Source organism: Oncorhynchus gorbuscha, linkage group LG14 (assembly GCF_021184085.1).
Source record: "Oncorhynchus gorbuscha isolate QuinsamMale2020 ecotype Even-year linkage group LG14, OgorEven_v1.0, whole genome shotgun sequence".
Lineage (NCBI taxonomy): Eukaryota > Metazoa > Chordata > Actinopteri > Salmoniformes > Salmonidae > Oncorhynchus > Oncorhynchus gorbuscha.
Window position 1 is genome coordinate 6,321,484 of NC_060186.1, and position 23,838 is coordinate 6,345,321.

At 44.9% G+C, this 23,838-nt stretch overlaps 1 protein-coding gene and 1 long non-coding RNA gene across 2 annotated transcripts; both read left to right on the forward strand.

Annotated features, from left to right (window-relative positions):
- Window positions 1-69: 69 nt before the first annotated feature.
- Window positions 70-17,948, forward strand: LOC123994349 (N-acyl-phosphatidylethanolamine-hydrolyzing phospholipase D-like). The gene is given in 7 exon segments (XM_046296857.1): window positions 70-325; window positions 7,024-7,212; window positions 7,487-7,685; window positions 10,525-10,768; window positions 10,771-11,173; window positions 13,174-13,288; window positions 17,211-17,948. Coding segments are annotated over 7 exon segments (1,389 nt in total). The 5' UTR covers window positions 70-215; the 3' UTR covers window positions 17,340-17,948.
- On the forward strand, window positions 2,117-3,652 carry LOC123994353. Its single transcript, XR_006831643.1, has 4 exons — window positions 2,117-2,215; window positions 2,300-2,515; window positions 3,030-3,137; window positions 3,329-3,652. It is a non-coding gene; the product is annotated as an uncharacterized LOC123994353 (long non-coding RNA).
- Window positions 17,949-23,838: the final 5,890 nt, after the last annotated feature.

The following is a 23,838-nucleotide window of genomic DNA, read 5'->3' on the forward strand; positions in this document are numbered from 1 at the left end:
AATACATTTTTTGTCAACATGGCTGTTTCTTTAAATAGTGACCAAGCAAGGAAGTAAGGAAGTAGCTCATCTACTGTTGAACCAACTGTGACCAACTTTCAAGAATTCCTGTTGTAAACACAATACCGTTACTAGTTTGATGTTTCTATAATTGTAATCTAAGAAATGATGGTTCGGCCAACTAGACCAAGTCAACGAACCACCGCATTCCGACTATGGCTGCTTCCAAATGCATCTTCACTCCACGAGTTTGGAAAACGACACTTTCAAGGTGTATTCACCGAGCCGCAAGTGTTCTGAACACAGCGAAGGGAACTTTATCAAGGTGATTATTTGTCAGCGTACAAAACAACTTTTAAATAGGGTTTCAAATGTGTATTATTTTAAGTGCACAACTCATTCAACAGAAGACGAACTACTCCGTACTTCTACTCGGGTGGCTTTACTTGCTACAATGTATCCACTTGTAGCTCATTACGTAAACACGCCCAATAGGCTAAACAGGGCCATGTTCGATTGCCAAACGTTCTCGAACGTTGCAGATAGAAATGTCCGGAATAGAGCTGATGTGATTCTTTATTCTACATGTCAGGCGCATGTTTGTTTTTACATAGAAATAGGCAAATCTGAACGTCCCAAAACGTTGCGTCATACTGAACGCGTCCCAGTGCACTGTTGTGCTGACGTATTACATTCACTTTGTGCTGTAACTTGGGCCTTGTCAATACATATGTAGCTTTCAGCTGCTAGTTGGTGTCTTCGCCCACTTGGGTAAAGATCTCCAGTCTGTAAGAGCATTATTCTAGGATTAATACGTGCACCATTGACCAACGGTCTAGTTTAGATATTCCGACAAATAATATTTGAAGCTATTTTTTAGAAGTATTTCATAATCATATTCTCATTGCAAACGAATGAGCAGTTGCGGCACGTAGTTTCTTGCATATCAGAAAGAGGAGGGTTTTAATAGGCTCGGCTGCTTTAATTTCGTCACATGGTAGGGTTTTTCACCTACGTCAGAAGCCTTGCCTGGTAGGCTGGTACCAGTGCGTTGTGGAACATTGGCGGTGCTTGCAGGGCACTTTTCCCCACACAGTTCTGCGGATATCTCGCCGTAACAATATCAGAAGAAATGTCGCGCCACTGACGGATTTTACAAGTCGCCATTGACTTATTCTATACGTTTTCAGGTAGTATTTTATTGACTGCGTTATTGTGACTGTGACGTAGGCTGCGAATGATCGATTGTCTCCGTTGTTCGGCTTTTAGTTCACCACATTCCTCCTTCTCTCTCTTTAGTTAAGGTTCTTTCTATTGACTATCTGTTTTTATTATCGCCATAAATCTTCTCGATATAGCAGCAATTCTTTCTAGTGATCCGTTCGTTTTGTTCTTTGGTCGGATCAACAAAGAACCATTTGTTGTACTTCTCGGGTGGTTTATTATGGGTCTATTGAAGCCATTCAATAGGACAATACGTGCAACAGAGCTCCACAGTAGGCAACGGGAAATGTATAGAGTACCTACTACACAGCTCTACTCTACATGTGTCACTATAGGGCCTAGGTGACAACTATACAGTAGGCAACGGGAAATGTATAGAGTACCTACGTTGTAAGGGGACTAGTGGACAACTACACAGCTCTGCTCTACATGTGTCACTATAGGGCCCTAGGTGACAACTATACAGTAGGCAACGGGAAATGTATAGAGTACCTACGTTGTAAGGGGACTAGTGGACAACTACACAGCTCTGCTCTACATGTGTCACTATAGGGCCTAGGTGACAACTATACAGTAGGCAACGGGAAATGTATAGAGTACCTACGTTGTAAGGGGACTAGTGGACAACTACACAGCTCTGCTCTACATGTGTCACTATAGGGCCTAGGTGACAACTATACAGTAGGCAACGGGAAATGTATAGAGTACCTACGTTGTAAGGGGACTAGTGGACAACTACACAGCTCTGCTCTACATGTGTCACTATAGGGCCTAGGTGACAACTATACAGTAGGCAACGGGAAATGTATAGAGTACCTACGTTGTAAGGGGACTAGTGGACAACTACACAGCTCTACTCTACATGTGTCACTATAGGGCCTAGGTGACAACTATACAGTAGGCAACGGGAAATGTATAGAGTACCTACGTTGTAAGGGGACTAGTGGACAACTACACAGCTCTGCTCTACATGTGTCACTATAGGGCCTAGGTGACAACTATACAGTAGGCAAAGGGAAATGTATAGAGTACCTACTACACAGCTCTACTCTACATGTGTCACTATAGGGCCTAGGTGACAACTATACAGTAGGCAACGGGAAATGTATAGAGTACCTACGTTGTAAGGGGACTAGTGGACAACTACACAGCTCTGCTCTACATGTGTCACTATAGGGCCTAGGTGACAACTATACAGTAGGCAACGGGAAATGTATAGAGTACCTACGTTGTAAGGGGACTAGTGGACAACTACACAGCTCTGCTCTACATGTGTCACTATAGGGCCTAGGTGACAACTATACAGTAGGCAACGGGAAATGTATAGAGTACCTACGTTGTAAGGGGACTAGTGGACAACTACACAGCTCTGCTCTACATGTGTCACTATAGGGCCTAGGTGACAGCTATACAGTAGGCAATGGGAAATGTATAGAGTACCTACGTTGTAAGGGGACTAGTGGACAACTACACAGCTCTGCTCTACATGTGTCACTATAGGGCCTAGGTGACAACTATACAGTAGGCAACGGGAAATGTATAGAGTACCTACGTTGTAAGGGGACTAGTGGACAACTACACAGCTCTGCTCTACATGTGTCACTATAGGGCCTAGGTGACAACTATACAGTAGGCAACGGAAATGTATAGAGTACCTACGTTGTAAGGGGACTAGTGGACAACTACACAGCTCTGCTCTACATGTGTCACTATAGGGCCTAGGTGACAACTATACAGTAGGCAAAGGAAATGTATAGAGTACCTACTACACAGCTCTACTCTACATGTGTCACTATAGGGCCTAGGTGACAACTATACAGTAGGCAACGGGAAATGTATAGAGTACCTACGTTGTAAGGGGACTAGTGGACAACTACACAGCTCTGCTCTACATGTGTCACTATAGGGCCTAGGTGACAACTATACAGTAGGCAAAGGGAAATGTATAGAGTACCTACTACACAGCTCTACTCTACATGTGTCACTATAGGGCCTAGGTGACAACTATACAGTAGGCAACGGAAATGTATAGAGTACCTACGTTGTAAGGGGACTAGTGGACAACTACACAGCTCTACTCTACATGTGTCACTATAGGGCCTAGGTGACAACTATACAGTAGGCAACGGGAAATGTATAGAGTACCTACGTTGTAAGGGGACTAGTGGACAACTACACAGCTCTGCTCTACATGTGTCACTATAGGGCCTAGGTGACAACTATACAGTAGGCAACGGGAAATGTATAGAGTACCTACGTTGTAAGGGGACTAGTGGACAACTACACAGCTCTGCTCTACATGTGTCACTATAGGGCCTAGGTGACAGCTATACAGTAGGCAACGGGAAATGTATAGAGTACCTACGTTGTAAGGGGACTCCGTAAATAGGACTAGTGGACAACTACACAGCTCTGCTCTACATGTGTCACTATAGGGCCTAGGTGACAGCTATACAGTAGGCAACGGAAATGTATAGAGTACCTACGTTGTAAGGGGACTAGTGGACAACTACACAGCTCTGCTCTACATGTGTCACTATAGGGCCCTAGGTGACAGCTATACAGTAGGCAACGGGAAATGTATAGAGTACCTACGTTGTAAGGGGACTAGTGGACAACTACACAGCTCTACTCTACATGTGTCACTATAGGGCCTAGGTGACAACTATACAGTAGGCAACGGAAATGTATAGAGTACCTACGTTGTAAGGGGACAAGTGGACAACTACACAGCTCTGCTCTACATGTGTCACTATAGGGCCTAGGTGACAGCTATACAGTAGCCTCTTCAGTCTGTACTTACACCTTGAAAACAGAAGCTACTGTGAACAGGGTTGACACAGGAATGGGGTTGGGGTTATTTAATCCTTTATTTAACCAGGTGGCCAGTTGAGAACAAGTTCTCATTTACAACTGAGACCTGGCCAAGATAAAGCATTGCAGTGCGACAAAAACCAACAACACAGAGTTACACATTGGATTAACAAACATACAGTCAAAACACAATAGAGAAATCTGTGTACAGCTTGTGTATATGTAGTACGTTTAGGGAGGCAAGGCAATAAATAGACCATAGTGGTGAAATAATGACAATTTAGCATTAACACTGGAGTGACGGATGTGCAGATGATGATGTGCAAGAAGAGATACTGGGGTGCAAAAGAGCAACAACAACAATTTGAGGTAGTTGGGTGGGCTATTTACAGATGTGCTATTTACAGATGGGCTATTTACAGATGGGCTATTTACAGATGGGCTATTAACATATGGGCTATTTACAGATGGGCTATTTACAGATGGGCTATTAACAGATGGGCTATTAACAGATGGGATGTTTACAGATGGGCTATTTACAGATGGGATGTTTACAGATGGGCTATTTACAGATGGGCTGTTTACAGATGGGCAATGTACAGATGGGCTATTTACAGATGGGCTGTGTACAGGTACAGTGGTCTGTGAGCTGCTCTGACAGCTGATGATTAAAGTTAGTGAGGGAGATATGAGTCTCCAGCTTCAGTGATTTTTGAAAGTCGTTCCAGTCATTGGCAGCAGAGAACTGGAAGGGAAGGCGGCCAAAGGAGGTGTTGGCTTTGGGGATGACCAGTGAGATATACCTGCTGGAGCACGTCCTACGGGTGGGTGTTGCTATGGAGACCAGTGAGCTGAGATAAGGCGGGGCTTTACCTAGCAAAGACTTTTATAGATTTACATTTACATTTAAGTCATTTAGATGACCTGGTTTGGCGAAAATGTGGCGAGGGCCAGCCAACGAGAGCATACAGGTCACAGTGGTGGGTAGTATATTGGGCTTTGGTGACCAAACGGATGGCACTGGGATAGATTACATCCAAGTTGCCGAGTAGAGTGTTGGAGGCAATTTTGTAAATGACATCGTTCACCTGTACCATCGTGTATTGTAGGCTTCATAGTTCCTGGTAGCAGTGGAGGCCCCATGGAGGGCCCATACAGTAGCTCAGATAGATAGATTGGCAGGAGGCATATATACACTGATTAGACCAGACATTAGGAACCCCCCCCTGAAAATTGCCCTCAGAACAGCCTCAACTCGTCGGGTCATGGGCTCTACAAGGTGTCGAAAGCGTTCCACAGGGATGCTGGCCCACGTTGACTCCAGTGTTTCCTACAAACATGTTAAGTTGGCTGGATGTTCTTTGGGTGGTGGACCATTCTTCATACCCATGGCAAAACTGTTGAGTGTGAAAAACCCAGCAGCGTTGCAGTTCTTGACACAAACCGGTGCACCTACTACCATACCCCGTTCAAAATAACTTAAATATTTTGTCTTGCCCATTCACCCTCCCGAATGACACACACACACACACACACACACACACACACACACACACACACACACACACACACAAAATACAGTTAGGTTGAAGTGGATTTAACAAGTGACACCAATAAGGGGTCATAACTTTCACCTGGATTATCCAGACTTGTATGTGTCAGTTAGCGTTTGGCAGGCCAGTAACTTCCTCTTCATTTGACTGAGCTGGAGCCTTTCCACCCGTCCAGAGATAAGACACAGCTCAAACAATGGACTCAGGCAGTTGAATATTAAAGGTGCGGTCCACCGTGAGCTCGTCTTCACGGACACTGTCTTTTATTCAAAGTAGGAACCAGTAAACAGTCATGTTGTTGACCAGGTTATATTGTAGGTGACCTCATGTTGTTGACCAGGTTATACTGTAGGTGACCTCATGTTGTTGACCAGGTTATACTGTAGGTGACCTCATGTTGTTGACCAGGTTATACTGTAGGTGACCTCATGTTGTTGACCAGGTTATACTGTAGGTGACCTCATGTTGTTGACCAGGTTATACTGTAGGTGACCTCATGTTGTTGACCAGGTTATACTGTAGGTGACCTCATGTTGTTGACCAGGTTATACTGTAGGTGACCTCATGTTGTTGACCAGGTTATACTGTAGGTGACCTCATGTTGTTGACCAGGTTATACTGTAGGTGACCTCATGTTGTTGACCAGGTTATACTGTAGGTGACCTCATGTTGTTGACCAGGTTATACTGTAGGTGACCTCATGCTGTTGACCAGGTTATATTGTAGGTGACCTCATGTTGTTGACCAGGTTATACTGTAGGTGACCTCATGTTGTTGACCAGGTTATACTGTAGGTGACCTCATGTTGTTGACCAGGTTATACTGTAGGTGACCTCATGTTGTTGACCAGGTTATACTGTAGGTGACCTCATGTTGTTGACCAGGTTATACTGTAGGTGACCTCATGTTGTTGACCAGGTTATACTGTAGGTGACCTCATGTTGTTGACCAGGTTATATTGTAGGTGACCTCATGTTGTTGACCAGGTTATATTGTAGGTGACCTCATGTTGTTGACCAGGTTATACTCTAGGTGACCTCATGTTGTTGACCAGGTAATACTGTAGGTGACCTCATGTTGTTGACCAGGTTATATTGTAGGTGACCTCATGTTGTTGACCAGGTTATATTGTAGGTGACCTCATGTTGTTGACCAGGTTATACTGTAGGTGACCTCATGTTGTTGACCAGGTTATACAGTAGGGGACTGTGAAAGTCATGTTGCTGACATCTCGCAGACAGTCGGCATGGTGATGGCTGTTGAGGGTTAAACTGTGTCACAATAAGCATGTTTTGACATCTGTGATTTCACAAGACCCTGTCGGCCATCCAGGGACAAACCACAGAAACAGCCTGAATTAATATCTGTGCACCCCCCAGCAGCATATTTGTAAGCTTATATGTGTATTTCTTGTTTATTAACCTCCCTATAGACCCGGAGCCCAACACTGTCCCCCCATGGAGGAGAGCGGAGGAGCAGGAGGAGAGGTGGATGAGAACCAGATGTTGATGGAGGAGAGGGGAGTGTCTCCTGGAGATTCCCCAGGGACGGAGGAGGGTTCCCCAGCCGTGGTCCGGCCCCGTGACCCCCCCACCTCCACCCTGCAGGACTCAGGGCCTCGGTAGGGGTAGACCATGAACGTCTTTGCGGTTTTCACCTGCACTTTATTGCCATCCAGCTCCTGAAGTTGCAGCATCATATTTTAGTGTTTTTTTGTCTTTTATTTTTTATGATCATCTGTTTCTAACTGTATTGTGTGTGTGTGTGTGTGTGTGTGTGTGTGTGTGTGTGTGTGTGTGTGTGTGTGTGTGTGTGTGTGTGTGTGTGTTTTCACACTAAATTTCCCGTCTGGACACAATAGTCAGTAAAACCGTTTGATTGATCAACTCCTCCAGGAAGAGCAGCTCCTCCCGGTCCTCCAGGAAGAGCTTCCGTCTGGACTACCGGTTGGAGGAGGAGGTGACTGGGTCGAGCCGGGACAAACATGGCCGCTTCACAAACCCCTGGTCCACGTGGAAGTTCCCGTCCTGGTCCACCCTGCTGCGCTTCTTCCTGTTGGAGAAGGATCACAGCAATGTACCCAGCTCTAAAGAGGTGAGACACATTCTGGACGTCTAATAGGTCTCTCTGACGGATATAATGGTCTGTCTCTCTGACGGATCTAATGGTCTGTCTCTCTGACTGATCTAATGGTCTGTCTCTCTCTGACTGATCTAATGGTCTGTCTCTCTGACGGATCTAATGGTCTGTCTCTCTCTGACGGATCTAATGGTCTGTCTCTCTGACGGATCTAATGGTCTGTCTCTCTCTGACGGATCTAATGGTCTGTCTCTCTGACGGATCTAATGGTCTGTCTCTCTCTGACTGATCTAATGGTCTGTCTCTCTCTGACTGATCTAATGGTCTGTCTCTCTGACGGATCTAATGGTCTGTCTCTCTCTGACGGATCTAATGGTCTGTCTCTCTGACGGATCTAATGGTCTGTCTCTCTGACTGATCTAATGGTCTGTCTCTCTGACTGATCTAATGGTCTGTCTCTCTGACTGATCTAATGGTCTGTCTCTCTCTGACTGATCTAATGGTCTGTCTCTCTCTGACGGATCTAATGGTCTGTCTCTCTCTGACGGATCTAATGGTCTGTCTCTCTCTGACTGATCTAATGGTCTGTCTCTCTGACTGATCTAATGGTCTGTCTCTCTGACTGATCTAATGGTCTGTCTCTCTCTGACGGATATAATGGTCTGTCTCTCTGACTGATCTAATGGTCTGTCTCTCTCTGACTGATCTAATGGTCTGTCTCTCTCTGACGGATCTAATGGTCTGTCTCTCTGACGGATCTAATGGTCTGTCTCTCTGACTGATCTAATGGTCTGTCTCTCTGACTGATCTAATGGTCTGTCTCTCTGACTGATCTAATGGTCTGTCTCTCTGACTGATCTAATGGTCTGTCTCTCTGACTGATCTAATGGTCTGTCTCTCTGACTGATCTAATGGTCTGTCTCTCTGACTGATCTAATGGTCTGTCTCTCTGACTGATCTAATGGTCTGTCTCTCTGACTGATCTAATGGTCTGTCTCTCTCTGACTGATCTAATGGTCTGTCTCTCTCTGACTCTCTCTGACTGATCTAATGGTCTGTCTCTCTCTGACTGATCTAATGGTCTGTCTCTCTGACTGATCTAATGGTCTGTCTCTCTGACTGATCTAATGGTCTGTCTCTCTGACTGATCTAATGGTCTGTCTCTCTCTGACGGATATAATGGTCTGTCTCTCTGACGGATCTAATGGTCTGTCTCTCTCTGACGGATCTAATAGGTCTGTCTCTCTCATTTGAGCTGCCATTTCTAGCTCCCACAGCTGTTGTCAAAACACTTTGCAAAACAAACCCAGCTCTGATGGAGATGACCAAACTACACCTGATGGGGCTCAATGCCAGTCTGTCCACTCTTTATCATAAGGAACTTATTACACAAATACCTAAACCTGTACTCCAACTCCACGGGATAAGTAATAATATTGTTTTACTGTACACAGTTCACACCCAACAATTACCTCCTGTCCTGACTGAACTTGTTCTGTTAGTCCACCTTCCGGAGACACCTGAAACCCCACCTCTTTAAGGAATACCTAGGATAGGATAAGTAATCCTTCTCACCCCCCCCCCTTTAAGATTTAGATGCACTATTGTAAAGTGACTGTTCCACTGGATGTCACAAGGTGAATGCAACAACTTGTAAGTCGCTCTGGATAAGAGCGTCTGCTAAATGACTTAAATGTAATGTAATGTAAATGTAATGTAAATGTAATGTAAATGTAATGTAATGTAATGTAAATGTAATGTAATGTAATGTAAATGTCCTGACTCCTGAGGTCTGTCATTACAGATCTCTGACTGAGCACGTCAAAGTTTGTCAACTGTGATTTGTAACGCTGCGCCTCACGTCCACAGTTAGGTTGGCTGTTTGTTCCAGAGGATGCCTCCCGCTCCATAAACACTGTGCTCTGGTAACAACCCGGGGTATTTTTAGAGGGCTGTAAATCAATCTCACCTCATGACTCAGACACGGGCTCTGTTTTCTAGACATGTAGTGGTCAGGAAGGAAAGGCCTCATTATTTAAAAGACTCAGACACGGGCTCTGTTTTCTAGACATGTAGTGGTCAGGAAGGAAAGGCCTCATTATTTAAAAGACTCAGACACGGGCTCTGTTTTCTAGACATGTAGTGGTCAGGAAGGAAAGGCCTCATTATTTAAAAGACTCAGACACGGGCTCTGTTTTCTAGACATGTAGTGGTCAGGAAGGAAAGGCCTCATTATTTAAAAGACTCAGACACGGGCTCTGTTTTCTAGACATGTAGTGGTCAGGAAGGAAAGGCCTCATTATTTAAAAGACTCAGACACGGGCTCTGTTTTCTAGACATGTAGTGGTCAGGAAGGAAAGGCCTCATTATTTAAAAGACTCAGACACGGGCTCTGTTTTCTAGACATGTAGTGGTCAGGAAGGAAAGGCCTCATTATTTAAAAGACTCAGACACGGGCTCTGTTTTCTAGACATGTAGTGGTCAGGAAGGAAAGGCCTCATTATAAGGAAAATGAAACGTCGACTCTCCCATCATCTTTCTGATAAAGAGGAAAAATGTGTTCAAGTGTTTAATCATGTGTGTTTTGATTTATGCTGATATAACTTAATCAAATGAACCTCAAACAACCAGGGTCATATTCAAACAGGAAACAGAAAAATGAGTGTTTTTTTTTAAAATGGGTTATTTTGTTTGGTGACTTGAAAATGACTGAAGCAATAGTGACATGTTGAGCCTTGAATTTCAGTGATGAAGCCTTTATTACCCTCCTCATCCTCTGTCTCACCTGGTGAATGAATCTGAATCAATTCAAACCAACGCGCCATATTAAAGTCTGTGTTGTTCTGCTACTCAGGTCTTAGACAAAGAGCTCCCAGTAGTGGAGCCTTGGTTCCTCCGTGTCCCCGAAGCAGCAGACGGAGCCGTGGGGTCTGGTCTCAGGGTGACCTGGCTGGGCCACGCATCAGTCCTGGTAGAGATGGACGGCCTGGTCATCCTCACTGACCCCATCTTCAGCCAGAGGGCGTCTCCCTTCCAGTTCATGGGTCCCAAGAGGTACCGGGATCCCCCTTGTACGGTTGATCAACTCCCCCGGATCGACGCGTTGTCATCAGCCACTCCCACTACGACCATCTGGACGCGGGCACCGTGACCCAGTTGAACGAGCGGTTCGGTGGGGATCTCCGATGGTTTGTGCCGTTGGGACTCATGGACTGGATGCAGAAGAGCGGGTGTGAGAATGTGATAGAGTTAGACTGGTGGGAGGAGAACTGTGTGCCAGGTCACGATGAGGTCACGTTTGTGTGTACGCCGGCGCAGCACTGGTGCAAGCGTACCCCCACGGATGATAACCAGGTGCTGTGGGGGAGCTGGTCTGTCCTGGGGCCCTGCAACCGCTTCTTCTTTGCTGGAGACACCGGCTACTGCTCGTCCTTCCAGGAGATTGGGAGGCGCTTTGGTCCGTTCGACCTGGCGGCCATACCCATCGGCGCGTACATGCCCAGGTATGGAACTAGTGTAGAGATGTCCTGCCCAGGTATGGAACTAGTGTAGAGCTGTCCTACCCAGGTATGGAACTAGTGTAGAGCTGTCCTGCCCAGGTATGGAACTAGTGTAGAGATGTCCTGCCCAGGTATGGAACTAGTGTAGAGCTGTCCTACCCAGGTATGGAACTAGTGTAGAGATGTCCTGCCCAGGTATGGAACGAGTGTAGAGCTGTCCTGCCCAGGTATGGAACTAGTGTAGAGATGTCCTGCCCAGGTATGGAACTAGTGTAGAGCTGTCCTGCCCAGGTATGAAACTAGTGTAGAGCTGTCCTACCCAGGTATGAAACTAGTGTAGAGCTGTCCTACCCAGGTATGAAACTAGTGTAGAGATGTCCTGCCCAGGTATGAAACTAGTGTAGAGATGTCCTACCCAGGTATGAAACTAGTGTAGAGATGTCCTGCCCAGGTATGGAACTAGTGTAGAGCTGTCCTACCCAGATATTGAACTAGTGTAGCGATGTCCTGCCCAGGTATGAAAGTAGTGTAAAGATGTCCTGCCCAGGTATGGAACTAGTGTAGAGATGTCCTGCCCAGGTATGGAACCAGTGTAGAGCTGTCCTGCCCAGGTATGGAACTAGTGTAGAGCTGTCCTGCCCAGGTATGGAACTAGTGTAGAGCTGTCCTGCCCAGGTATGGAACTAGTGTAGAGCTGTCCTGCCCAGGTATGGAACTAGTGTAGAGATGTCCTGCCCAGGTATGGAACTAGTGTAGAGCTGTCCTGCCCAGGTATGAAACTAGTGTAGAGCTGTCCTGCCCATGTATGGAACTAGTGTAGAGCTGTCCTGCCCAGGTATGGAACTAGTGTAGAGATGTCCTGCCCAGGTATGAACGAGTGTAGAGCTGTCCTGCCCAGCTATGAAACTAGTGTAGAGATGTCCTGCCCAGGTATGGAACTAGTGTAGAGATGTCCTGCCCAGGTATGGAACTAGTGTAGAGCTGTCCTGCCCAGGTATGAAACTAGTGTAGAGCTGTCCTGCCCAGGTATGAAACTAGTGTAGAGCTGTCCTGCCCAGGTATGGAACTAGTGTAGAGATGTCCTGCCCAGGTATGAACTAGTGTAGAGCTGTCCTGCCCAGCTATGAAACTAGTGTAGAGATGTCCTGCCCAGGTATGGAACTAGTGTAGAGATGTCCTGCCCAGGTATGGAACTAGTGTAGAGATGTCCTGCCCAGGTATGGAACTAGTGTAGAGCTGTCCTGCCCAGGTATGGAACTAGTGTAGAGATGTCCTGCCCAGGTATGGAACTAGTGTAGAGCTGTCCTGCCCAGGTATGGAACTAGTGTAGAGATGTCCTGCCCAGGTATGGAACTAGTGTAGAGCTGTCCTGCCCAGGTATGGAACTAGTGTAGAGCTGTCCTGCCCAGGTATGGAACTAGTGTAGAGATGTCCTGCCCAGGTATGGAACTAGTGTAGAGCTGTCCTGCCCAGGTATGGAACTAGTGTAGAGCTGTCCTGCCCAGGTATGGAACTAGTGTAGAGATGTCCTGCCCAGGTATGAACTAGTGTAGAGATGTCCTGCCCAGGTATGGAACTAGTGTAGAGATGTCCTGCCCAGGTATGGAACTAGTGTAGAGATGTCCTGCCCAGGTATGGAACTAGTGTAGAGATGTCCTGCCCAGGTATGGAACTAGTGTAGAGATGTCCTGCCCAGGTATGGAACTAGTGTAGAGATGTCCTGCCCAGGTATGGAACTAGTGTAGAGATGTCCTGCCCAGGTATGGAACTAGTGTAGAGATGTCCTGCCCAGGTATGGAACTAGTGTAGAGATGTCCTGCCCAGGTATGGAACTAGTGTAGAGATGTCCTGCCCAGGTATGGAACTAGTGTAGAGCTGTCCTTAGAATTTATTAAATTCAACTGTATATTGACTTAGAATTTATTAAATTCAACTGAAGTTCACTAGGTTTATTAAGCCTTCATTAGGCCAAACCCACAAAACACAAGTTTGTCGTCCCTCAGAGATGTAATGCGTGGACAGCATGTGGACCCGGAGGAGGCTGTGCAGATCCACAAAGACATCCAGACCAGACACTCCCTGGCTATTCACTGGGGAACCTTCGCTTTAGCTTACGAGGTGAGCATTAACAGTTCTGAATGGGGGATCGACTGGATCTCTTTTTACAAGGCATATACTGTATGTACCTGCTGTAAAAAAAGGCTTTTTGGTGTCACTTATCAGTTGTTAGCATCACTCCAAGTGTTGTTTTGTTTTGCCTTAATACGAAGTCCTATCACATCAGAGATGAAAGGCCTATCCAATGGGATTCTCTGAATCTAATGATCAGGAAGAAGACATTTTGCTCCGCCTCCCAGCTGAAACTGGAGACCGAAGGTCAGGAGAACTATGTGTAAACCTTCCCTTCTAAATCTGAGGTCCATGGTAATAAATCAACCCTGTCACAACACGTCAACCGTGGATCTGACCTCTGCATTTTTACACTAGACTCAGTTTAGAGAGAAACACATATTTTCCATTGTGTCCTTTTGTGTGATGAGAACAAACACGCAGTCAGACACCCTTTCAACCATTCAGCCTAAAGACAAAGGTGGGATTGTTTCCGCGTCCCACAATAGATGTGGAAACTCATATTAGGTAGCTTGCTGCTGCGTTCAGTTGAAACCAGCACGTGTTGGGAAACGCAGAGGAATGTGTTTTGCATTAGAAGAACCGTTGGTAGAACCGTTGGTTATCTGTGACATCATTCAACTTTCCCCCTGGTGCTTTGGCCTCAGCAGATGGCTTTGTTGGCAGAACCGTTGGTAGAACCGTTGGTAGAACCGTTGGTTATCTGTGACATCATTCAACTTTCCCCCTGGTGCTTTGGCCTCAGCAGATGGCTTTGTTGGTAGAACCGTTGGTAGAACCGTTGGTAGAACCGTTGGTAGAACCGTTGGTAGAACCGTTGGTTATCTGTGACATCATTCAACTTTCCCCCTGGTGCTTTGGCCTCAGCAGATGGCTTTGTTGGCAGAACCGTTGGTAGAACCGTTGGTAGAACCGTTGGTTATCTGTGACATCATTCAACTTTCCCCCTGGTGCTTTGGCCTCAGCAGATGGCTTTGTTGGTAGAACCGTTGGTAGAACCGTTGGTAGAACCGTTGGTTATCTGTGACATCATTCAACTTTCCCCCTGGTGCTTTGGCCTCAGCAGATGGCTTTGTTGGCAGAACCGTTGGTAGAACCGTTGGTAGAACCGTTGGTAGAACCGTTGGTTATCTGTGACATCATTCAACTTTCCCCCTGGTGCTTTGGCCTCAGCAGATGGCTTTGTTGGCAGAACCGTTGGCAGAACCGTTGGTAGAACCGTTGGTAGAACCGTTGGTAGAACCGTTGGTTATCTGTGACATCATTCAACTTTCCCCCTGGTGCTTTGGCCTCAGCAGATGGCTTTGTTGGCAGAACCGTTGGTAGAACCGTTGGTAGAACCGTTGGTTATCTGTGACATCATTCAACTTTCCCCCTGGTGCTTTGGCCTCAGCAGATGGCTTTGTTGGCAGAACCGTTGGCAGAACCGTTGGTAGAACCGTTGGTAGAACCGTTGGTTATCTGTGACATCATTCAACTTTCCCCCTGGTGCTTTGGCCTCAGCAGATGGCTTTGTTGGCAGAACCGTTGGTAGAACCGTTGGTAGAACCGTTGGTAGAACCGTTGGTTATCTGTGACATCATTCAACTTTCCCCCTGGTGCTTTGGCCTCAGCAGATGGCTTTGTTGGTAGAACCGTTGGTAGAACCGTTGGTAGAACCTTTGGTAGAACCGTTGGTAGAACCGTTGGTTATCTGTGACATCATTCAACTTTCCCCCTGGTGCTTTGGCCTCAGCAGATGGCTTTGTTGGCAGAACCGTTGGTAGAACCGTTGGTAGAACCGTTGGTTATCTGTGACATCATTCAACTTTCCCCCTGGTGCTTTGGCCTCAGCAGATGGCTTTGTTGGCAGAACCGTTGGTAGAACCGTTGGTAGAACCGTTGGTTATCTGTGACATCATTCAACTTTCCCCCTGGTGCTTTGGCCTCAGCAGATGGCTTTGTTGGCAGAACCGTTGGTAGAACCGTTGGTAGAACCGTTGGTAGAACCGTTGGTTATCTGTGACATCATTCAACTTTCCCCCTGGTGCTTTGGCCTCAGCAGATGGCTTTGTTGTTAGAACCGTTGGTAGAACCGTTGGTAGAACCGTTGGTAGAACCGTTGGTAGAACCGTTGGTTATCTGTGACATCATTCAACTTTCCCCCTGGTGCTTTGGCCTCAGCAGATGGCTTTGTTGGCAGAACCGTTGGTTATCTGTGACATCGTTCTGTGGTGTTGAAACCGGTAGTTTGGTTCCCAGTCGTCCTGTTGGCTTTGAAAGATAACCTTGAGTCGTTCTGACGTTTCTGCTTAGGGAGGCAGCTCAAAAAAGCCTCTCTAGCCTGACATGTCCTGTCCACTCCTAAACCCTGGAGTCTCTCGCTGTTAAGCAAGTGAAATACACTACCGGTCAAACGTTTTAGAACGCCTCCTCATTCAAGGCTTTTTCTTTATTTTTACTATGTTCTGCATAGTAGAATAATAGTGAAGACATCAAAACTATAAAATAACACATATAGAAGATGGAATCATGTAGTAACCAAATAAGTGTTAAACAAATCAAAATATATTATATATTTGAGATTCTTTAAAGTAGCCAGCCTTTGCCTTGTTGACAGCTATGCACACTCTTGGCATTCTCTCAACCAGCTTCACCTGGAATTCTTTTCCAACAGTCTTGAAGGAATTCCCACATATGCTTACCACTTGTTGGCTGTCCAACTCATCCCAAACTATCTGTCTGGTTGAGGTCAGGGGATTGTGGAGACAGGTCATCTGGTACAGCACTCCATCACTCTCCCTGGTTAAATATCCCTTACACAGCCTGGAGGTGTGTTGGGTCATTGTCCTGTTGAAAAACAAATGATAGTCCCACTAAGCCCAAACCAGATAGGATGGCATATCGCTGCAGAATGCTGTAGTAGCCATGCTGGTTAAGTGTGCCTTGAATTCTAAATAAATCACAGACAGCAACAGCACCATCACACCTCCTCCTCCATGCTTCACGGTGGGAAATACACATTTGGAGATCATCCGTTCACCCACACCGCTTCTCACAAAGACACGGAGGTTGGAACCAAAAATCTCCTATTTGGACTCCAGACCAAAGGACAAATTTCCACAGGTCTAATGTCCATTGCTCATTCTTGTTATTGGTGTCCTTTAGTTGTGGTTTATTTGCAGCAATTCAACCATGAAGCCCTGATTCACACAGTCTCTTCTTAACAGTTGATGTTGAGATGTGTCTGTTACTTGAACTCTGTGATGCATTTATTTGGGCTGCAATTTCTGAGGCGGGTAACTCGAATGAACTTATCCTCTGCAGCAGAGGTAACTCTGTGTCTTCCTTTCCTGTGGCGGTCCTTATTAGAGCCAGTTCTATCATAGTGCTTGATGGTTTTTGCGACTGCACTTGAAGAAACTTTAAAAGTTCTTGAAATGTTCCGTATTGACTGACCTTCATGTCTTAAAGTAATGATGGACTGTCATTTCTCTTTGTTTATTTGAGCTGTTTTTGCCATAATATGGACTTTGGTCTGTTACCAAATAGGGCTCTTCTGTATATCCCCCTACCTTGTCACAACACAACTGATTGGCTCAAACACATTAAAAAGGAAATAAATTCCACAAATGAACTTTTAAGAAGGCTACATCACTACCTCATGAAGCTGGTTGAGAGAATCCCAAGAGTGTGCAAAGCTGTCATCAAGGCAAAGGGCAGCTATTTGAAAAATCTCAAGTATAACATGTTTTTATGTAACACTTGTTTGGTTACTACATGATTCCATATGTGTTATTTCATAGTTTTGATATCTTCACTATTATTCTACAATGTAGAAATAATGAAAAACCCTTGACTGAGTAGCTGTTCTAAAACATTTGACCAGTAGTGTAGATGATATATGTCTGTCTCTCTCTCTCTCTCCCAGTTTTACTTAGAGCCTCCAGTGAGACTCAGGGAGGCCATGGAGAAGAATGGGTTGAATGTGGAGCACTTCTTTGTCCTGAACCATGGAGAATCCAGAGTGCTGAACACAGACCAGGAAGTCTTTGAATGATTGGACCAAAATGATGCCTAAGCCCCTCCCACAAGCTGTAGAAGACTAAACAACACTGTGGCTTAAAGCATACAGCTGAATCAATGGATAAGCTCTCATCGTCAACAGTCTAGTTGATGGCACACTAGAGAGCTGAATGATGGCGTCTATGAAATGAACACCCTGTCCATTTATCCAATCATTGTTTTTCTATGCCAAATGTCTGACGCCAGAACTGTCAAGAAGAAGAAACCTTTCTGAAAATGTTTTGCAGATGATGTGTTATCGTATAGCTGCAGTGTCACCAGTCGTGTCAAAGTGATGAACGTGTGTATTTTACACACTGGACATACTACACGTCATTCAGCTCAGACTTACACGTGGTTTCTGTGCACAACTACAATTGTATGGCTTCATCGTCTAGCACATCCACCAATCACATTTTGTAACGTTATGTAACCAAATCTTCTGGACTTATGGAATGCTGAACAGTTCATGTGTAATCTACTGTATGTACTTGGACGTTGCAATAATGTTTTTTTAGTAGGTCTGGAAACACGTTGTTGTATGTGGGGTTTTCACCCTCCTCCATGTTACAGCTGTCATTAAAACTCTGCTCTCTGAAGGACACAGACTTGTCTTGTGAGAGGGGGGACACTCTTAGGTCAGTAGGTAGGGCCAGAGTCATTCCTCAACTCCAGTACTTGGTTCTGCAATACAGACCACATTAGATTGGAGTTATATGTTTGTATTTAACGGTAAAGGTCTGAATTCAATCCGTAAGATCTGTGTTGTAGCTTCATTTAAAAGGGAGTTTATGATTGAGGTGCCATATGCAGCGTTTAACCATGAAGGCCGTCTCCCGAGAACACGGGAACACGAGAACACGGGAACACGAGAACACGAGAACACGGGAACAGTGTCTTTAATTCTCTATTGTGCCGGATCTTCCCAGATGGGTTGACAAACCTTGTCCACAACAGGTGATCTTCCCAGATGGGTTGACAAACCTTGTCCACCACAGGTGACATTCCCAGATGGGTTGACAAACCTTGTCCACCACAGGTGACATTCCCAGATGGGTTGACAAACCTTGTCCACAACAAGTGATCTTCCCAGATGGGTTGACAAACCTTGTCCACAACAGGTGATCTTCCCAGATGGGTTGACAAACCTTGTCCACAACAGGTGATCTTCCCAGATGGGTTGACAAACCTTGTCCACCACAGGTGATCTTCCCAGATGGGTTGACAAACCTTGTCCACAACAGGTGATCTTCCCAGATGGGTTGACAAACCTTGTCCACCACAGGTGATCTTCCCAGATGGGTTGACAAACCTTGTCCACAACAGGTGATCTTCCCAGATGGGTTGACAAACCTTGTCCACCACAGGTGATCTTCCCAGATGGGTTGACAAACCTTGTCCACCACAGGTGATCTTCCCAGATGGGTTGACAAACCTTGTCCACCACAGGTGATCTTCCCAGATGGGTTGACAAACCTTGTCCACCACAGGTGATCTTCCCAGATGGGTTGACAAACCTTGTCCACCACAGGTGATCTTCCCAGATGGGTTGACAAACCTTGTCCACAACAGGTGATCTTCCCAGATGGGTTGACAAACCTTGTCCACCACAGGTGATCTTCCCAGATGGGTTGACAAACCTTGTCCACAACAGGTGATCTTCCCAGATGGGTTGACAAACCTTGTCCACCACAGGTGGTCTTCCCAGATGGGTTGACAAACCTTGTCCACCACAGGTGGTCTTCCCAGATGGGTTGACAAACCTCTTCTCACTTAGACCTCTTTTCACTCAGACCTCTTTTCACTCAGACCTCTTTTCACTCAGACCTCTTCTCACTCAGACCTCTTCACACTCAGACCTCTTCTCACTCAGACCTCTTCTCACTCAGACCTCTTTTCCATTGTGTTTTTGACATTGAGAGTTGCAGAAATCCACACTGAAGTGTAAGAGTTGAGGTCTGTGGTGCAAGGCAGGGGTGGAACGTCTTTTAACTGATTATACAATGTGGGGTTTTGGAGCCTGTAACTGTTGCACCCAGTGTCCAAGGGTTTTCTGTCTAACACAACAGTCACTTCATGTACGTGTGTGTATGTGTGTTTAGCCTGTCAGCAGGTCAGTCATTCCCAGTGCCACGTTAGACCGTGTGTGTGTGTTTAGCCTGGCAGCAGGTCAGTCATTCCCAGTGCCATGTCAGACCGTGTGTGTGTGTGTTTAGCCTGTCAGCAGGTCAGTCATTCCCAGTGCCACGTCAGACCGTGGCTTCAGCAGAGCATCAATAACAGGTGAGTTTATCTAGATGCGATGTCGTCATCCTGTCCTGGAAATTCCAGAATGGAACAGGGACACAGGGTTCTAAATTCTCCCACTGACAACACAAAGACCATCGTAACCACAGGTGGAATACATTTGAACAGGGACACAGGGTTCTAAATTCTCCCACTGACAACACAAAGACCATCCTAACCACAGGTGGAATACAGTTTTTTTGGGGGGAACCATTAAAAAAATAGTTGGTTTAAAATATTGGCTATACTTATGCCAAGTATTGGACTTACACTTCTGCATCGTGATGCCTCCCAAACCTCTAGAATAGACAGAGAATCCAAAAGGGAGCTGTAGGAAATGCAATTTATTAGCAATTTTTTAATAACATAATTCCTCAGATAAAAATGCAATGTTACAGGAATATACATCAGATTAATTTAAAACTTGCTTTCAAGGACCGTACAGTCTAAATATATTAGTATTTGATTTACTGGTAGCGTGCGTTATAAGCAAGACAGACTCTGTCACCAAAGACAGACTGACATTAACAGATACAAACTGTACATCACTTATATACAAATCAACTTTTTATTTCGTTTTTTTTTTCAGTTATTTTGAAAATAGAAGTAGAAAAAGTGATTGAATATTCAGATTTTGTATGTGTTTTCTTTCTCTTTAAAAATTGGTTTAAATGAAAGAATGAAACGAGAAATTAAAAATAAAGTAATAGAATTGTTTTTTCTTTATAGAAAATAAAAAAGTAAGATTTGAGGGAATGGGCGGAAATGTCTGTTGGTGCGACCATGTAGACTTGTCATTCAAAGGAGAAAAGGGGGCTCGGATTTGGGCAAGTCCACTCAACAACTCCCCAACAACTAGACGAACCCCTTACATGTGACTGTCTCTGAGCATGAGGAAATTGATACAAAACAAGATGGCTGCCTCCAAAGCTACCATAATGCACAATACACATTCTAGTTCATTTTAATGACCGTAAATAGTGCTGTTCTTCTTAAAATACTACATTTAACAGTAGTGCCACTACTAATATCACAAAAAAATACTTTTGTCGTTTTTTTGTGAATAGTTCTTTCACATATAAACGCAATAAGGACAGACGACTTTGCCAAAAAGTGGTCTATCCTTCCACTTCCACCAGTCAGTCTTCTGATTCTGGGTATGATTGACTAAATCATGATTTAGGGCATTACTGAAGTATTTAAATGTATTACAGACTTGTTTAAACCTGATGGGTATAACGTTCTACTACTGCCTTAAAGTGAGACGCGGACCAATAAAACAAAGTCTTTAACTCAACATTAACCAACCCCTCCCAAACTATTTATGACTTATGACAGTCACACAAACCCCTCTTCATCACCAATAGTCAACTACTCATCCTCGGTGTTCTGTTATCCATACCAGGTAAACAATAATCTCTCTCCGGCGTGGCTTCAGGAAGGTCACATCAAAGCAGAAAAACGACTTGTGTTGGAAAAGACAGTTAAACAACCGTTAAACCTCAATAAAGCGATCTTATAAAACGTCTGAATATTTTATATCAAAATACTGTGTTTGCTCCATGTGGAATCTGGAACCGTACTGTGGAATGCTACAGTATAACGGTGCAGTATTTATCTTAACCCGACCTGGAAGAAACAGAGGGAGAGAAACGTTCATGAATCAACCAACTGACACCTGCTCACTGGCCAGTAAGGCCTCTTGAAAACGAGTCCTAGTCTGCTTCCACCAACTGACACCTGCTCACTGGCCAGTAAGGCCTCTTGAAAGCGATTCCTAGTCTGCTTCAACCAACTGACACCTGCTCACTGGCCAGTAAGGCCTCTTGAAAACGATTCCTAGTCTGCTTCAACCAACTGACACCTGCTCACTGGCCAGTAAGGCCTCTTGAAAACGAGTCCTAGTCTGCTTCCACCAACTGACACCTGCTCACTGGCCAGTAAGGCCTCTTGAAAACGAGTCCTAGTCTGCTTCCACCAACTGACACCTGCTCACTGGCCAGTAAGGCCTCTTGAAAACGAGTCCTAGTCTGCTTCCACCAACTGACACCTGCTCACTGGCCAGTAAGGCCTCTTGAAAACGAGTCCTAGTCTGCTTCCACCAACTGACACCTGCTCACTGGCCAGTAAGGCCTCTTGAAAACGAGTCCTAGTCTGCTTCCACCAACTGACACCTGCTCACTGGCCAGTAAGGCCTCTTGAAAACGAGTCCTAGTCTGCTTCCACCAACTGACACCTGCTTACTGGCCAGTAAGGCCTCTTGAAAACGAGTCCTAGTCTGCTTCAACCAACTCACACCTGCTCACTGGCCAGTAAGGCCTCTTGAAAACAAGTCCTAGTCTGCTTCTCAAATGGAACCCTATTCCCTACATAAGGGCACTGCTTTAGACCAGTGGCCTTCAGTGGTCAAACGTAGTGCACTGTAAAGGGAATGGGTGCTATTTCAGACAGTCATTATTCATGCTATCTTTTAAATCCAGACATAACTTCTTAAAACTCTTTCCTCTCAACGCCTCTGTGTATATTCTTAGAAAAAATGGTTCCACAAGGGGTTAATTTGGCTGTCCCCATAGCAGAACCCTTTGGTTCCAGACAGAACCCCTTTTTTTTGGGGTTCCATTTAGAACCCTCCATTGAAAGAGTTCTGTGTGGAACCCAAAAGGGTTCTCCTATGGAGACAGCCAAATTAACCCTTTAAGGTTCTAGACAGCACCTTTTATCTTGGCAGAGCAGTCATTGTCAAACTAGATAGTGGTTCATGTGCAAAATAGTGATCTCCTCTGGAAATGTTGTCTCTGACACGTCTGTACAACAATGATCATTATAATCATGAGTATTAATATACTAACAGTCTTTTAAGACGAGGACTTTAAAAGAAAGGTGCTCCTGATTTTGCTACTCTTGGGGGGGGGTGTTTGTTGACGTGGAACTAATGTAGGGTTGTTGTTCCGGGTTAGTTAAGTCATGTCTATCAAGGTTCATATGGAAGTTATAACCTATGCAGCTCAAAGTGGACGCTGTCAGTCAAAGTGGAGGTCGAGAGTCAAAGGTGAGAGGTCAATACAGCATGCTTCCATTCTACTAGTGGAGCGTGCCCTTTGACCTGTCCCGTGCCGCGTGGATGGATGGACGGATGCACAAGCAGTAAATGACACACATTCAACACGTTTCTAATAAAGCCTTGGCTTGCTAGCATGACGTGGGATCAGGGGAAACATTACATCTTAAAGAGAGGCACATTCAACACGTTTCTAATAAAGCCTTGGCTTGCTAGCATGACATGGGATCAGGGGAAACATTACATCTTAAAGAGAGGCACATTCAACATGTTTCTAATAAAGCCTTGGCTTGGCTAGCATGACATGGGATCAGGGGAATCTTCTTCATCTTAAAGAGAGGCGAAGCATTTTGATTCAAATGTAAATCCTCAACAAGACGGTTAGTTTCCTCTCTGGTGACCGCGCCCAGACGTTGTGAGTTGTCTCAGCAGTATGAGCTCTTTCTATACTGTACCTACCTGTAGCATCTTAAATGGTTTCTATTCAGCCCACAACTCGCTACTCCAGTTACCCTCCTAAAAAATATGCTATCCACAATATAATGAATTACTATAGATATATGTGTCATTCAGGATATATAAAATAGTGTTTTTAATTCAAAAACAGTTTTGTGATTTCTTCCCCATTACATAATGTATAATGGTTGTACAACAAAACTGAAAAGGGATATTCTTTCATTTCTTTTTGAAAGGAAAGGGATGAGAGATGTTGTTTAATTAGTAAACGCTAACTAGATCTTGACTTTACCTAGAAAAGGAAAATAAAGTCTATATTTAAAATAGTTCTTAAAATATTTATGTCTCGATCAAAATGATCAACAACGATTAATTTACAAGAAAATATAAGATCCATCTGTAGTACTGTGGTACAGAGTCACATCTTTTAATAAAGGAATCTGTAATACTGTGGTACAGAGTCACATCTTAAAGGAATCTGTAATACTGTGGTACAGAGTCACATCTTTTAATAAAGGAATCTGTAATACTGTAACAAATACAGCTGGTTACTGTTAACATCACAACAAGAGGATCAGCCATTTCAACCAAGCCTGTTCAGATAGATGAGCTCTCTAGTACGTCTCTATGGTCATCCCTCAGTCGAGGATATGTGACAAGCCTGTTCAGATAGATGAGCTCTCTGGTACGTCTC